Genomic DNA, 16,857 nt, shown 5'->3' with positions numbered 1-16,857 from the left:
AAGTAACATATCAATGCATATATTTTTGGTTTTAATATTTGTATTGTGTGGTAACCATTTTATAAAAGCAATAAGGTACTCAAGGCATGCTGTATTGTGAATAAGTCATGACTGAAGAGGTTGCAAAAACACTAATTCAGGTCAGTAAAATTAAAGGGATAGTTCACCCAAAAATGAAAATTAGCCCATTATTTACTCACCCTCAAGCCATCCTAGGCGTATTTAATTTCCTTCTTTCAGACGAATCCAGTCGGAGTTATATTAAAAATTGACTTTGATCTTTCAAGCTGTTTAATGGCAGTCAGCGGGTGTTTCAGTTCATCAGTCCAAAAAAAAGTGAAATAAAGCGCATCTATCCATAATAAAAAGTGCCTCACAGGGCTCTGGGGGGTGAACAAAGGCCTCCTGTAGCGAATCGATGCGTTTTTGTAAGAAAAATATCCATATTCAAAACATAAAAATCACTTTAAACTAGCTTGCGCCAGCAGTTGTACACGGAAGCAGCTCCGGGAGGATGACATAAGATGTCGGCGTTGCGCATGCGCCGGTGAGTCTCGTGAAAACCAACGTTTGTTAACAAAAGCAAAGGAAGCAAAGTTTCCTTACTTTAGCAAAGGAAAACCAGTCTCCTCTTGGCTTATATCGAAATCCTCTGACATTGTTCTTTACAAATCCTCGTTTTGTACTTCTAATTCATGACCGTTGTTTCGTTTTGATCTCTCCGCTGCGCTTACGCGTTCGTCACTTCTCACCGGTGCATGCACAACGCCGACGTCCTACGTCATCCTCCCGGAGCTGCTTCCTTGTACAACAGTGAGCACAAGCTAGATTAAATTGATTATTACATCCCTCGTGTGTGTGCAACGTGACACTGACTGCCATTAAACAGCTTGAAAGATCAAAGACAATTTTTAATATAACGCCGATTGGATTCATCTGAAAGAAGAAAGTCATATACTCATTTACATATACTAGGATGACTTGAGAGTGAGTAGTTTATGGGCTAATTTTCATTTTTAAATGAAATCCCTTTAAAACAACTTATAGTACAATAAATAAACAACGTAGCAACAACATGGATCATAAACATCATGAATCATGACTATCAAAACTCATATATACAAGTACACTCTCAAAGAGGATGTTTGGTTTCTCAGGCTACTCCTTTCAAGCAGTAATGATGACTCACACAGGATGTTTCAACTTCCCACGGTCCTTTGCTCCAAGAGTCCCCTGGGTGACTATTTGCAAGATTTTAGGTCATATCAGATTAGACACACAACAGTCTTGTATAGCTAACCCTAAAGGACTTTCACAATACTGCAGAGCTTGCCCTGTCTTTTTGTCTGTAACTCAGTGACTCTTGGTGATAACCTTAACATAGAGTGTCATGTGGTCATGTTCTGACATAAGGAGGCAAAATTGTAACGCTGATGGAGTTGTTTAATCCAATGTAAAATCATGGTCCAGGTTCATTAGATGTTTATTCAGTTTCTGGGTGGGTAAGTAAATAAATAAATAAATGTCTTATAAATCAACAATCAACAACCACCCTATACTAGTTTTGGTCACATATTATTTTAAGGTCCAATTTTCACAATTAACAAACCATTAACTATGAGTTTTGCCTCAACTCCTAATTTGCTACTTGTTAGTTAGTAAGGTGGTTTTTTAGGTGTTGGGTAGGATTAGGGATGTAGAATATGTGCTAATAAACAGCCAAGACTTCAACTAAAACCCAAGGATTTGTTACTTTATGAACAAAACTCAACAGAAATTAATCAGCTCATTTGTAGGTTTTCAAGCATGAACTTTGTGTTCTTGGACTTGGACTAGGCCATTCTAAAATTTTAATGTTCTTATGTTTCAGCATTTGGGGTAATGTTGGCATGTTTTGGATAATTTCCTTGCTGCATGACCTAACTGCACTTCAGTTTCAGCTTACAAACAGATGGCTAATTCTCCTGGACAATTCTTAGACACAAAGCTAAATTGATCTTGATAGAGTCATGTAGACTGACCTTAGCCAACGTGAGCAAAGAGATTATGTTGACTCCTTGAAAATACTGTAAAAGTTCTTTAAAATTTGGATTTTGTAGAGTGTATAAAGCCATTAGAGTGTAAAAGGCCAAGTTGTGTAATTACTATCGAATACAAAAGAATTTTCAAGGTTTTCAGTCAAGTACTGTAGTTCTAATGAAGGATTTGAACACCTCCACTGCTTGTCCCGTCCCGTTCTGTCTGAAAACTTCAAAATTGGTGATTGTGGTATAACATTTGTATAACCACAAAAAAAAATAAATATTGAAATTATTTAAAAATGTAATATGACGGTATGATCATTTTTATGATGGATTTTTATATTTTAAGACTAAATGTCAATTAATGGTCAATGACGGTCAATAAAATGTATACATAAAATAAATGTTAAAAGTAGTAAAATAAATTAAATGAACACACAGTAGAACAAAAAAAGTTTACAAGGTTTTTTTATTATGACCATTAGGCTATATAACAAAATAGGAAAAAATTAAAATGTAATAGTTTTAATAAAAATCAACATCTGGGATATGAAGTGCCATAGCTAAAATAAAAACCTCCCATATGGTAGAGATATGGCAAATATCATGACTATTTTGATAGTTCATGTTTGGTTGTTTCTTTATTGCAGGTATGTGCACGAGGTTTCTTCCTGAGTGAGCAGGAAACATGTCTCCCCTGTAACTGTAAAGGCCATGCTGACAGCTGCGAGGACATTACTGGGATATGCATTGTAAGTTTCAAAACTCTTTAAACCATCTGTCTTTTTTAAACATTATTCCATGACGTCAATACCCAACTATTCTCAAAATGTAAACAGTACCACGTGGAAGAAATTTTTATGTACACCAAAGAGAAATAGAAGATGGTATTTGGATGAATAATCTAATTAAACAATAAATGAAACACCTTACCACAACTTAATTTTTAGACCGTGTCCATTCACTGGTTCCTCACATCCTTTAATTACAAATATCAAATTAAATTCTGATCCAGTATTGAGAAGGCAACATACAACCATTAAAATTCCCACAACACATGCTATAATGCTAATGCTAGCATGCTATAATTTTGCTTTGCCCCAAAAGGCAACAAATACATAATTTAAATGTTAGACAACTTTACATTTTAAATGATAAATATTTGTAATAAATATATGTTAATGCTTTAACAATAACACAAGCTTCAGAGGGGCTAAACAGAAATTCTTCTGTGTGGTAGTTGCATGCACACATGGAAGGGCTCTTCAACTCCAGTCCTGGAGGGCAGGTGTCCTGCAGACTTTAGTACCAACCATAACCAAACACCCTGGAACAAACACAGTGTTACTGGCAAATTAAAGGCAGATGTGTTTAATTTGGGTTGGAACTAAAGTGTGCAGGACACCGGCCCTCCAGGACTGGAGTCAAAGAGCCCTGACATATGGTGTTGATAGAGTTTAACATTTCTGTGACCTTGCCAGTCTAACCAGCCAGTGTATTTAGAATGTTTTGCTGAAATGCACCATTTTTTTGTTTCAGGAATGTCAGGACCACACTTTTGGAGATTTCTGTGATCAATGTGAAGATAGATACTTACCTGGGTTTCATTCTGATGGCACCTTTGTGTGTAGACCATGTGCCTGCCCGCTATCATTGGAATCTAACAAGTGAGTCCAGATATGAGCTCTGGCTAAACAAAGCATGCTGACACAAAACATAACAGCAACATGAACAAAAAAATAAATAAATAAAAAAGCTGATGACTTTAGTTTTTGTTATTCAGCTTTAAATATTACATGCATTAACAAAGGAATAACGTTATTTTCATTATTAATGTTGTTACTTGTGCAACTGCACCTGGTTTACATTTTAAGCATGCATAACAACATGTTTGGCTTCAGTCCAGAGACCTCCAAGTGGGAAGGCCTTATGCCACAAGTAGGTGGAAACCTTCCAGCAGTTAACTACATAGATGCAGTGATAGAAAGGCACGACAAGTAGCAACTCTAAAGGAAAAAAACAGCTATTAAAACATAATGTCAAGACTTTCCATTGAGGTTTAGATTTAATTTCTAACAGTTTCATTGTTATTATTGCTTTTTTTGTCCAATGGCATGAAATTTAGGCATTGGACTAATTTTTGAACATCATAACTCATGCTGGCATAGAGTGATGGTATTTCATGAAAATTATTCTAATAAAACAACAACAATGACAGATCAGACGGAAAATGTATGTAGTGTATAATTGTCTTATTCCTTGCCATTAGCGTATGCTGAGTACTGTCAGGGTCCATTTCCAACTCACAGGCGTCTTCCAGTAATAACAATATTGGTGGCTAATGCACAAAGTCATGCGACTGGTTACAAGCAAAGGGCATAGGACCATGAATCTCGAAGCTGTCAGTTTGGACCTGGCATGTACAGTATGTGGTGGATGTCTGATACAGACATTGATGTCTGGATGGAGTAGTAGGGTTCTTCGGCAGCTGCATCCGTGACTGATCAGTTCTTTTTAGGATCCATCCTACTCATCACACATGGGGAGGGGCTGGAAACCACAATTATTAGTCAGAAGAATGTGTAAATGATTACATTTGGAACTCCCTGCTTTCAATATTCCACCAAACAAATTCAGGATTTTATGTCAGACTTAAAGGAAAACTTTGCTGATTTTCATCCAGCTTTGTATTGTCACAATGCAGTATACAGTATGTAAATGAACAATGTATTCTCTTTCTCCGTGTTACCTGCACTGTGATTTTCCTATTCAATGATCGGCAAAAGTCTGCTAGATGACAGGCTTTGTGTCATAAGAGCCCACACTGTAAAAAAACGGCCATATTCTGACAGTAACATACTGTTTTTTCATTACAACAGTACAATCCCGTAAAAAGTATTCTGGGTAATATTTGTTCTTTTCGAGAAAGCAGCCTTCTGCAGTACTGTGAAGTAACAGCATTCAGAGTCGACACTCAGAGGCTGTGTTTCAAAAAACACCCTGCACCCTCATTCAATATTCCCTACATGAGTTTACTAATACAGTCCACCTGACAGAGAGAATTAATAACACTAATGAGTGAATTCAGACAATGATGATCGTTTGACCTCACCATCGTGGCGATCAGTGTTTGCTTTAGTTGGGCTCTTGACCCTTCACTTTTTAGTGCTAGTCTGTCTGGTTGTTGTAATTATGTTTGTAAAGCACATTTGTTATAGCAAGAGAAGTGTAGGACATTTATGGTTAAATGGTTCTGGTTAATTATTGATGATTGTGTAATCATCATTTTGTGACCTGATTCAGTGATCTCATTCAGTGGCTGATCTTCAAAAATACAGTGTGGGTTTTCACTTGCTTCGTGTTATTTACAATAGCTATATGACACAGCAAGTTAACATGATAGACAATTTTGATGAATTTTGAAAACATCTTATGTTCAAAGCCTTTAAAACTACAGTATCACACACAGAGACATCAAGAATCAGCACATGAATCTCAACAATGGTGACAATCAAAAGCTTCATGCTGCAATGCATGCTGGGTACCAGCACAGGACAAAACTCATCCATGACTCCCAGCATGCATTGCGACATGAATAAATTATGCAGCTGAATTGTCCAATTATTTATTTAATTATATTATTTAATTCTTAGTAGGTGTTTTTATCTAGGCGTGTTTTGTGATGTTCAGAGTCGATCTGTTTATTAATTTTTTTTGTCACCGTTGTTGAGATTCATACGCTGATTCTTCATGTGTGTGTTTCATAGTGTGCCAGAGCTTCTTTTTTTTTTGAGTGATGTGTGTGATCTTTCATAATGGCCCGCTTGTTCTCTTGCGCTAATATGTTACCATGATATCGCTTTGGTATGAAAATAGACTCTGGACAAAATCAGTGAACCTGGTTTTTTTAAAGATGGTAATGTCATTTGCAAACTATAATCAACAGCATTACATATTCTGCCTTGGCCCTTTTTATCACAACAAATGTGTTGAAAAACACAAAGGTTAAAGCAGCCAAATAAAGATAATGTTAAAAAATCAAGGTTCAAGATCCCAACTAAAGCAAACACTGGTCTCCATCATGGTAGTGTCCCAAAACAACAACATCTAAACCTCTGTTAATTTTCAATAAGCACTTCTGTACACATCTGACAGAAATAGCATCAGTCTGGTTAGTAATGTGAAGCTGGTGATGCTGTTTTAGGAGTTGTTTAATCAGATCTTGAGAGATTTAATGTCTTTTATTTCAGTTGATTTCATCTAAGGCTGTGGCTGAAGTCAGATGTAGTTCTTGTGTTTCTCTTTTCTTCAGTGATTCTGCTTGTTAACTGCAGGTGTTCATCACTAATGCACAATCATCACTTAATTAATCACAGAATTATGTCATTAACTTCAGCACTGCTTCCTCTGTAGTGTGGACACATTATAAGTGTTCATTTAAAACTGAGGATTTTGTTGTGGGGTTTAAAGGGTTAAAGATGTAAGATGGAAAAAAAACCAGCATGAAATGTAATTTAACAGTAATAAACTGTAATTAATTTACGGCCACAAACTGTAAAAAAAACTGTTATTTACTGGCAGCACAGTTGCCACTAAATAACTGTTTTTCTACAGTTTGTTGCCGTTAAGTCCAGGAAAAAACAGCAATATACTGTAAAACGTAAGAGTCAGATTTACCAAATGAAAAAAAGTTAATTTGACTGAAATATTTGTGAATATCCATAGAAAAAAGTTATGCAAAGTCATGAACTGATAAGGAGAGTAAATATTGAACTGAACTGTATTAATGTGTTTTTGCACAAGAGAGATCTGTTAATGTAGTTTTGTGGGTCACCATTGTGCTGGAGAGTAGAGCCTGTGCTTCAGTCAATGATGAGCCACAAACACTGATGTTCTGCTGCTTTATTTAAAGACAGTAATTGTGGAGTTGCTGTTACAGTAATTATCTCTTTGTTACTTCATTTCACACACGTGTGCTATAGCTAGCAATGAACTGCAATGATTTGAGTAAAAGTCATGTTTTTAGTTACTTTACTGTTACACATTAAGTGTTTGCAGTTTTATACTAAGAAATATTCTTTCTCAGTGGACTCAAATGAAATAAGTTCACAGTACTAACATCGTATGAATGCTAGTTTTTAAATTCGAACTATTTGAAGCAATGGGAGCGGAGTTAATTTCCATGGTAGAATTACGGTAAAACACTGTAAAAATTAAGAGTTGTAAACTAACAGTTGAGAGCTGTAAATTAACAGTACCTTACTGGCAACCCTGCTGCCAGTAAATTACTGTTATTTAACGGCACAATTTTTTACAGTGCACGTTGCCTTAGCTCTTGTCTAAGTTCATCAACCTCAACAATAAAAGGCTTCTCAGGATCAGGAAGGGTCAGTATAGGAACTGATGTCAATCGAAGCTTGAGGTCCTTAAAAGGCCTTGGTTGTCTCAGGTGTCTGCTGTTTGTAATTACCTTTCATGAGGGCAGTGAGTGGAACGACAATGTTGTTGAAGTTTCCTGTAAAAACTGAAATGTTTAATGTTGGTTGAGGCCATTCTCTGGCACTTCAGTCTTCTTCGGATCCATCTGGACCTGACCACTGGAGATGATAAACTCGAAGAGGGAGACAGTGGGAATAATGCAATGTATTCTTTTCAAGTTTGACAAAAAGATTCAAAAAAAGTCTTTGGAGTAAATAAGGATGTCATTAAGATGATGGTGTTATGAATGCAGTCTTCCATTCCTCTTCTTGTCTAATGTGGACCAAGTTATAGGCACTGCAAAGTATCTAATAAAGATGGTGGCCCCTTGGCTCCATCTCCAGGTAGTGACTCTTAATACTGATCACCCAGTAATCAAAAATTTTGTTTGATTACAAATATGAAACTGGCCCCAGCAGGAAAAGCAGAAGGACGTATGAAACCAGTGGCAGGAGCATCCTTTATAACCCACCATGGCCTTTCTTTTTGGTCCTGACATGAAGAAAAGTCTTCCCCTGGGAGGACAAGTTCTTGGTAAAATGTCTTAATTGCTTAGTCATAAGTTCAGAGAGGGTGGAGCTTGGAAGACTTTTTTAATTTTATTTTATTTTTTTACTTTAACCTGCCCACAAATTATGATTCTCCACTTCGACTTAATACAGTTTGGAAACTGTTACGGAGCATAGTGAGCTTATACGGGACTCTGAAGAATCAAAATATTTGAAAACAAGTTTTTTCAAGCAAACAATGCAAGAGAGGATACTAATGGCTCAGGAGAAGTAAAAGACCAAAGACTGATCCCTAGTGACTCAATGAGCTCAGAAAGGGATGCTGGAATCTCAAGCGTGGTGAAAAATGTTGTTCTGTAGACAGGTTGTGATTTAGTTCTGATCCCATCCTTACCAAGAGTACAGTTAAATTGAGGGTTGTGTTGTGCCAGCCAACAAAACCCAAGGATAAGTTGAAACTCAGCGAAGTGAATGAGGTAGAAAGAAATTCTCTCAAGATGTTGATCAATGCACAAGTTACAAAATGGGTATATCATAGAACAGGGATCTCCCTGCTTCAACACACCTTCCTGTAAATATCAGGTAACCCTGAACAACTTGATTATCAGGTTCAGGTGTGTTTGACTGGTATTGGAGCTGAAATCTGCAGGACAGTAGCTTTCCAGAAGCAGGGTTGGAGATACCTGTCGTATACTCAATGGCCTTCCGTGTTGTGCAGTAGTTTCCAATACAATACATACAAAAACCAATGCAATATAAAATTGACATATTCGTATGCATCTGATTCGGATAAAACTGAAAGAGCTTAAAGGTACAATATGTAATATTTTTTTATTAAAATATCCAAAAACCACTAGAACAGTGTTATATATTTTGTTGACTTGTGTACTTTATCCCAAATGTTTAGAAGAATGTTTAAATCCAGAGAAATAAGCAATTTTAACTAGTGACACGGACCGTTTCCATAGTGTCATTGTGTCGCCTGCCAATGATGTCATAAGCCTTCAATTTCTGGTTTTGTTTTGTAGAAAATACAGAAACACCAAAGACGCTTTAATATGTTGTGCATTTTAATAGACCGGTGACGACCGCACAGAGTAGCATTATAACAGAACTTTCAAATGCATCTAGTATGATAAAACAGCGCTGCTTTTCCCCACATACTCATGACCGGAAGGAGCGGAAGCGGTCGACTGTGGCATAATAAAAGCTCCGCTGCTTTCGAGCCGTGTGTCGCGCTCGTTCAGCGGCCACGTTTCGCTTCGACGGCTTTCAGCCTCACTCTGCTTCATTCTACTACATTAATAAATCATTAGCTCATCCATGAACATGATTTCTGCCCTAGTCCCATCGGATTGCATCGGCTGTGGGGATGAAGACCACAACTCCCATGATTCCACACTCAGTCACAGTGTCATCAAACTACGCCTTTGCCTCTTTGTTTATTTTGAATACACACCCTCTAGGGGCGAAAATTACATATTTTGCCTTTAAAGCACCAGGGATCATAAAAAATACATTTTGTTTATTATTCATTACTGAATAACTAATGAATATAGAAGTTGCATGAATTGTAAGTAGTATTTAATTTATTCCTATTTCCGTACTGCATATTGATATACCGTTTACTATCGTTGTTGGTTAAACTGAAGCCCAAGTGCCACCCACAGGCCTGTTATGTGAAGTGTAAGCAATTCAAGTTCAAGAACATGTGAAGGAATTGTATAATTATTTTCATAATAATGCATTTATATAATTTTACTATAGTAATTGTTAAATTGGAATTACTCCATATGTAAATGCCCCTTTTTTACATTTGAGCCCCTGCCCCCAAGGAACTCTCTGCACATCCCAAAAATTCAGTCTTGAGGTCATCAATGCATGAACTAGCTTTTCTGCATCAGAAAGAGGTAACATGTTCTGCAGCTTGCTTCAAATGTGGATAAAGGCTAAAAAAAACTTTACTAAAGTTTACCAAAATAGATTTTGTGATCTTTGAAAATCATTAGATGATTGGAAAAATCAAGCAAAATGGTTGGTAATGATGTGGAAATCCTGAAATAGTATCCTGAAGGATGACTGATGTTTCTTTGTTTGTGTGTGTTCTCAGCTTTGCAACTCGCTGTGATAAGAGAGGTAATTTTCTGAGATGTGTATGCCAGGAAGGGTATGCTGGACACTACTGCGAAAGGTTGGTTCTCCACCCACAAATAGCATATTATACATAGTTGGATTTTTGTATTTTACCACTTAATTATATTTTTCTTCCCGCACCACCAAGATGTGCCCCAGGTTTCTATGGCAATCCAATGGAGTTGGGCAATTCCTGCAAAAAGTGTGACTGTAATGGCAACTCTGACCCAAACCTTATCTTTAATGAGTGCAATAATGTGACGGGCGAGTGTCTGAACTGTTGGGGTAACACCAGTGGTGACAACTGTGAAAGATGTGCACCGGGTTTCTATGGAGATGCCATCAGTGCCAAAGACTGTCGGGGTAGGTGCCAGCAACAGTACAATACATTGCTGACCACGTGAAAAGTTATCTGCTAATATCTAGACAACAGGGACGTCTACATATCGCAATTTCTAAAGTTGTAAACTTTGAAAACCCTTTTATGCTAACATACCCATGACTCTGACCAATTGTGGCTTAGTGTTAACAGGACCCAGCAGTTACATTATAATATTACATCATATTATTTATTTTGTTGAATAATATCGGTATTTAAATGCAAGATATTCAAAGTGTACCTAAAGTATACTTGCAATAGTTCCACTTTAGCACAATGAAATATACTTTTGTTGGACTTCAACACTATTTCCGCACAATTAAAGTGCATTAAGCACAAAAAAAGTTTTTCCACTTTAGCAGACTTTAAGTATACCAGTTTAGTATGGTAAAAGTACAATTGCAGGGTATTTTTATTAGGTACATAAAGATGTAAAAGTATTTGTAGGATACTTAGCATGAAATAAATTTATTTCAAATACATTAGTACACAGTATATATATATTTTTTACTACAGTAAAAGCAAAACATCTTGCTAACATTTTCATGATATAAAAATAAAGGTCTCTATAAGGTTGTTGTTAAAAACACGTTTGTATGAGCATTTCTCATGATTTACAAGCTATCTGTCTTGTTCTCTTAGTTCAAGCAGTGCAGCAGCAAGTATGTGAGGCTTTTGGCAGCCAGATGCATTGCAAGCTGATTTGCTTGTCAAACCAGGACTGGCCTATGTAAATATGGAGTTTTATGGAGATTGTGGTTCTAGTGATACTTAATCCATAGTGGTAAGACTTTAAAAATGTGTGTAATTATGCTTCTGTATCAAACAGAACTGCAAAATAATCATTTCAAACCGGTTTCTCCAAACTCTCCAGCATCAACCATAGTCTCTTCAAAAACTAGCATCAATGGTTTATTCAATGTTATTGTGTTCATTAGATTGTTCTAAATATGTTGCGAATGTATCATATTAATGGCTCAAGTTAAACGCAGTTTTGTTAGGTTGTTATAAGGTCTCTCTCTTTGTTTTTCAGAATGTCAGTGCGATAAGTGTGGTACTGCATCATGTGATGACAGGACAGGTGTTTGTCACTGTAAGCCTGGAGTCACAGGTCACCTATGTGACAGATGTGAGGTATGGACATTCATGACACACTCAAGGAAATGTAAGGCCAAGAAATTCCATATTTGTTTCCTAGAATGCATGTACTGTATGCTCAAATACATGCATGTGCATACTGAGCACATTTAACCTGCATTATCTTTTGAGAATCTTCTAATTTTGCATATATAGGAGGGTTATTCTGGATTTGGCAGCTGTATGGGTTGCCGTCGGTGTGAATGTGCCTCTGCTGCCCTCCGTGCCACCTGTCACCCTCTTACACACAGCTGCCAGTGCCGCCCGGGGGCTGGAGGCCGGTACTGCGAGCGCTGCCTGCCAGGATTCTGGGATTACAGCCCATCCGGCTGCAAGAGTGAGTTTGAGCGATCTCACTGCATATGGCATGATTAACTGCTGGAGCAGGTTCAGCCCATTTCAGTGTCTGTTCTATTTGGCAAGAATTGCAATGTAAAGACTTTGTAGTTATTCTGAAATTATATTTATTAGTTTGTTTTTACACTGGATTTCAAACAAAACAAAATAAGACAATTCTAAAAGTTAAATTTTATGGTTTCAAAAGACTCATCAAACCAAACTCTTCAAGACTTCAAAATAACCTACAGTATATGTGACCCTGGAGCACAAAACCAGTCATAAGTCGCACAGGGATATTTGTAGCAATAGCCAACAATACACAGTATGGGTCAAAATTATCGATTTTTTTTATTGCCAAAAATCATTAGGATATTAAGTAAAGATCATGTTCCATGAAGATATTTTGTAAATTTCCTACCATAAATATATGAAAACTTAATTTTTGATTAATAATATGCATTGCTAAGAACTTCATTTGGACAACTTTAAATGTGATTTTCTCAATATTTAGATTTTTTTGCACCCTCAGATTCCAGATTTTCAAATAGTTGTATCTCGAGCACATATTGTCCTATCCTAACAAACCATACAACAATGGAAAGCTTATTTATTCAGCTTTCAGATAATGTATAAATCTCAATTTCCAAAAATTGACACTTATGACTGGTTTTGTGGTCCAGGGTCACATATAATGAAAGTGTGCAGCAGATCAGCAATGAAAACTTAATTTAGCAATTGTTTTAAGTAATTTAAACAACACTGTCACGGCTGTTTTTCCAGTTCACTGCAATACCACTTACATCTGGCTTGTGAATTTGGTGGGAGAATGCAAAGGGGCACTATTCATCGCCCTTGTCCCAAGCAGAACAGTTGAACAGCTGTTCCCACAACCCATCATTCATAATTTCGTTAAGGGATCTACACACCCACACAGCCGCTTGGCCACCTGCACATAAGAATAGGGATTTGCATTTATGATGTATTTCCTATGACATCATCATCAGCCCCCTCTTAACATACTATACCAGCCACATTTGTGGTCCAAGCAAATGTTGAGTTTGGTGTGTTGAAACAGGAAATAGAGAGATACCAGTTGTAATAATTGTCTTCTCAGGAAATGTTTCAAATAGTTTAACCCCAGCTGCTTAGGGTGTTTTAGTGTCATGTCATTCCAGACAGACTGGATGATGGTGAAATCAGATCTCTGACTCCTTGTGCATACAAACATCTTACTAGATTATTACAATTAATGGCAAAAAGGATGTTTGGAAATGTAACCTGATATTTCCTACTGACACACTACAGTAAAAGATGTTGGTAAAAATACTACTGGCGTGAGACATTTGCACAGTAGTGTATGTATCGTTATTTCATTCAAAACATCCGTGAAACATCATCATCACTCTGATTTGGAATAATTTCATAAGTCAGTATGAAATTAAACTTCACATCTATTTTCTACATTTTCTCATTGCTAACAATTCATCTATGCATTGTTTATTTATTTATTGACCTCATAATGTCTAATCAAAGTGTCATAAAGGAATCTCTGTGTGAAAATGACTTCTCTCTGTAATGTGCCTCCACTGTTAACTGCATCTTTGCTCTTTTTCAATAATCCATTACACTCAGAATGTCTCAGAAAGACTTGTTGCTACTTTCGTTTCATAACACTTTTAACTGTCCTTTTGTTTGTCATCAAGGTTGTGTAGTTGCTTCGGGTGTTCTATTTTGTGTAAATGTACAATAAACAAAATGTGTACTGTGTGTTTCTATTTCTCAGAATGTGATTGTCCAGAAGAGAATTGTGACATGCACTCAGGAGAGTGTTTACCTGAGGCCTCGAAAATCAGCGAGTGTAATATCGGTGAGTTCAATGACACAAGACAAAACAGCAAAATTAAGCACATTTGTTAATATGTTCCTGACAGTTCACTTTCTAATGTTAGAAAAGTTTTTGCACAACATACAAACAAACAAAATTATACATATTTTACACATAATTATACACATACAAAAAAATTAATAAATAGATAAATAAATAAATAGAACATTATAGAGAATTACCAGAACATCATAGAGCCATATTAACCTCTTAACTGTCACCCCCATTTTTGAACATAGACGTGAAAGTGCACTATCCAAACTTAAATTGTTATAATTCGTGAATGAATACATTTTGTAATATGATTTTGAAGTACCATTTTAAAATGGTTTTTACAGGATGGATTTTTTGAGGTTTTAAGCTTTCAGCTGATATATAATTTATGATAATTACTGAAACGTAATAGGGGAAAAGGCAACGAAAAAAGACTTTTTGTGACAAAGGTGAGAACTCCTGTCATGATGTAGATTTTTGAGGTGCACTCATGTCATAAATTAATCTATCACTGTTCCTACATAATTTATAACAAATTTCTATTTAGGAGTCTTAGACCTTTCCAACGATAGTTCGTCATGATTAGATTAGGATTTAATTGTAATATAGTGAAGTTAATTTAGGCGTCCCTCTGAGAGAATGGTGACAGTTAAGAGGTTAAAATATAAAAAATATGAGAATCCAATATGATTTATAAACCTCACCACTTCCCAGACTGTGATGCGTGTATCTGGAGTCTGATCGGAGATATTCGTCAGTCCAACAAAACTCTGGACCAAGTGAGAAACAGCGTGCTGAACATTTCTACCGGAGCTGCTGCCAACGACAGATTAAAGTACTACAACTACACTGCACACAGACTACAGGTAACCACACTCAAACCACGCACAGTTTACAGAAATGGACGTCCAGAGGATGTTGTATTTAATAAATAGTGTATGTTGCTGTCACTGTGTTGTAACAGGATCAGTTTTTAGGCTGGAGAAATAAGTATGCAGTGATGAGAGCAGATACGGGGCGCCTGGAGGAAGAAACCCAAAAACTGCTTACTGACATGGAACTGGTCGCAGAAGAGGTGCCTCTCATTCCAGCACTTCCTGATTTCCTTTATTCATTTATTTTGAAATTCCTTAAAGGCGAAGGGTGTCATTTCTGCACCATTTGCGTCACCAATCACTCCAATCACTTCACACTCATGCCAACCTTGTCAATGATGAGGCCTGTATCACTAGTTGAACATACTTAGGGTTACAAGTCCAAACAATTCCTAACTGTCTGGGTTTAAGCGGTTAGGAATTAACCACAAGTGTTGGTACAAAATCTATTTGTGATATACAAATCTAGAAGACAGGTTAGCCATGCAGTCTACGTTACTATAACAGGGGCTTTGAGGAAAAGATGGGACGCCTCCAGACTCTTATGAGGAGAGTTAAAATAAAGCAAGCATACACAGGCAAAATATAACTTTTTATTGTTAGAGCCAACTTTCCTTTGACAACACCAATATGAACTGGCGCGCTTCCCACTCTATGCATGGGCCATGAAATAAACATAAAATAATCATACAAAAATAATCGTACCACAAATCTAGGCTTGGCTCAACCGAAACTTTGTGGTACAGGCCTCTAGTAGAGATGTTCAAATAAACAGAGCAATTTTGACTTTGATAGTGCCACAGGATTGATGCAGTAGCATCACAAAGCCAGCAGTTTTTGGGAAAATCACTTACTGTATGCTTACTTAGAGTCTGCATATGAAGTTGGCATAGGAGAAAGTATTTCAACATGTAGAAAGTTGTCTATCAATGGTGAAGTGACATGTCTATTATAACACATTTCAGTATTTATTTCAGTATAATGATCAGGACAGTAGAACTGTGCTTTAGTAACAAGGTGATGCCAGGTTTGATCACTTGTCAATCTAATCCTAATTTTGCAGCATCACAATAGAAAAATAAACCATAAACATGTCAATCCATACAGAACATCATGATTTACCAACGTATTAGTATGGCCCAGTGGTGGAAAGTAGCTTAATGACACCCTTTACCTTTACATTGTGACCAAATTGCACATGAAAATAATGTTTCACTAGGCGTTTTATTGCTGTTTGTCTTTTTTTTGTGTCTCATTCTGTGTTCACGTCATGTCAGAATTACTGTAATTTTCAAAATGACAAGCTGAGCTGTTCAATGTGGCAATGCCATATAAAGCATGAAAGACAACAAAAAATTGTACACATGGCATGACATGACACAGCCCAGTATCTCAGTTTATAAATAATAAAAACAATGGTATGGAAATGCTGATATGATTACATCCTCCTTGTACATCTATCCAGCTTCCCCTCTCCTTCATGCTGCATTGTTTGCAACAGGTGCTTACTCATATTCTTCCAGGTGAAATGAGGTGATGTTTGTTTTATTTTGTCAGGAGGAAACAGTGCAGTTATTGGGAGAACGGGTGGATCAAGACACACTTGATAGCTCCACACTAGCAACGACACTTATTGCTAACCTCTCCTCACTCAATGATCTCATTGAAGGTAACATGAGACCCTGTGAACTCAGTATTTTTTGTGTTTGTTGTGCTGGGGAACAGACAAGGAGGTCTGCACTACCTGGAAAAGCTTTCTTAAGTAGTACTTGAAGCAGATTCCCCTCAGAGAGTTGCCAACTGTCCCACATTATTCTGGCCCAAATGAAGTCATCCTGATTGCAGTACAAGTTAGATTATCAAAGCTGAACTGTGGTGCACTATATAATGTGCCGTAAATGTTCTGTTCAACCACTACATATCTTACACCAGTCAAGCACTAAAGTACTTGATCATAAAATACTTTCTCTTATGCATGCACACTGACTGATGTAAATGCATACTCAGCACAAATTGAAAGAGAATAATCTGTCATTGCATGCTTCCATCACAATGCACAAAAAAGCAATGCTGAATGTGCAAAGAATGTGACAAATCACTTCGGTAG

The 16,857-nt window shown here is 36.8% G+C and overlaps 1 protein-coding gene across 1 annotated transcript in view; it reads left to right on the top strand.

The window, feature by feature from the left end:
- Positions 1 to 16,857, top strand: part of lama4 (laminin, alpha 4) — a 58,043-nt gene that overhangs the window by 10,459 nt on the left and 30,727 nt on the right. Inside the window, exons 2-11 of the mRNA XM_016462796.1 lie at positions 2,672 to 2,773; positions 3,561 to 3,688; positions 10,119 to 10,199; positions 10,290 to 10,504; positions 11,554 to 11,654; positions 11,814 to 11,994; positions 13,780 to 13,863; positions 14,590 to 14,741; positions 14,840 to 14,950; positions 16,308 to 16,419. Of these exons, the coding sequence (XP_016318282.1) occupies positions 2,672 to 2,773; positions 3,561 to 3,688; positions 10,119 to 10,199; positions 10,290 to 10,504; positions 11,554 to 11,654; positions 11,814 to 11,994; positions 13,780 to 13,863; positions 14,590 to 14,741; positions 14,840 to 14,950; positions 16,308 to 16,419 (1,267 nt within the window). The remainder of the gene's footprint in view (positions 1 to 2,671; positions 2,774 to 3,560; positions 3,689 to 10,118; positions 10,200 to 10,289; positions 10,505 to 11,553; positions 11,655 to 11,813; positions 11,995 to 13,779; positions 13,864 to 14,589; positions 14,742 to 14,839; positions 14,951 to 16,307; positions 16,420 to 16,857) is intronic.

The sequence above is a fragment of the Sinocyclocheilus anshuiensis genome, unplaced genomic scaffold (assembly GCF_001515605.1).
Source record: "Sinocyclocheilus anshuiensis isolate Anshui unplaced genomic scaffold, SAMN03320099.WGS_v1.1 scaffold937, whole genome shotgun sequence".
Taxonomy (NCBI): domain Eukaryota; kingdom Metazoa; phylum Chordata; class Actinopteri; order Cypriniformes; family Cyprinidae; genus Sinocyclocheilus; species Sinocyclocheilus anshuiensis.
The sequence above is the reverse complement of the archived record's forward strand: the minus strand, read 5'-3'. Positions and strand labels throughout refer to the sequence as shown.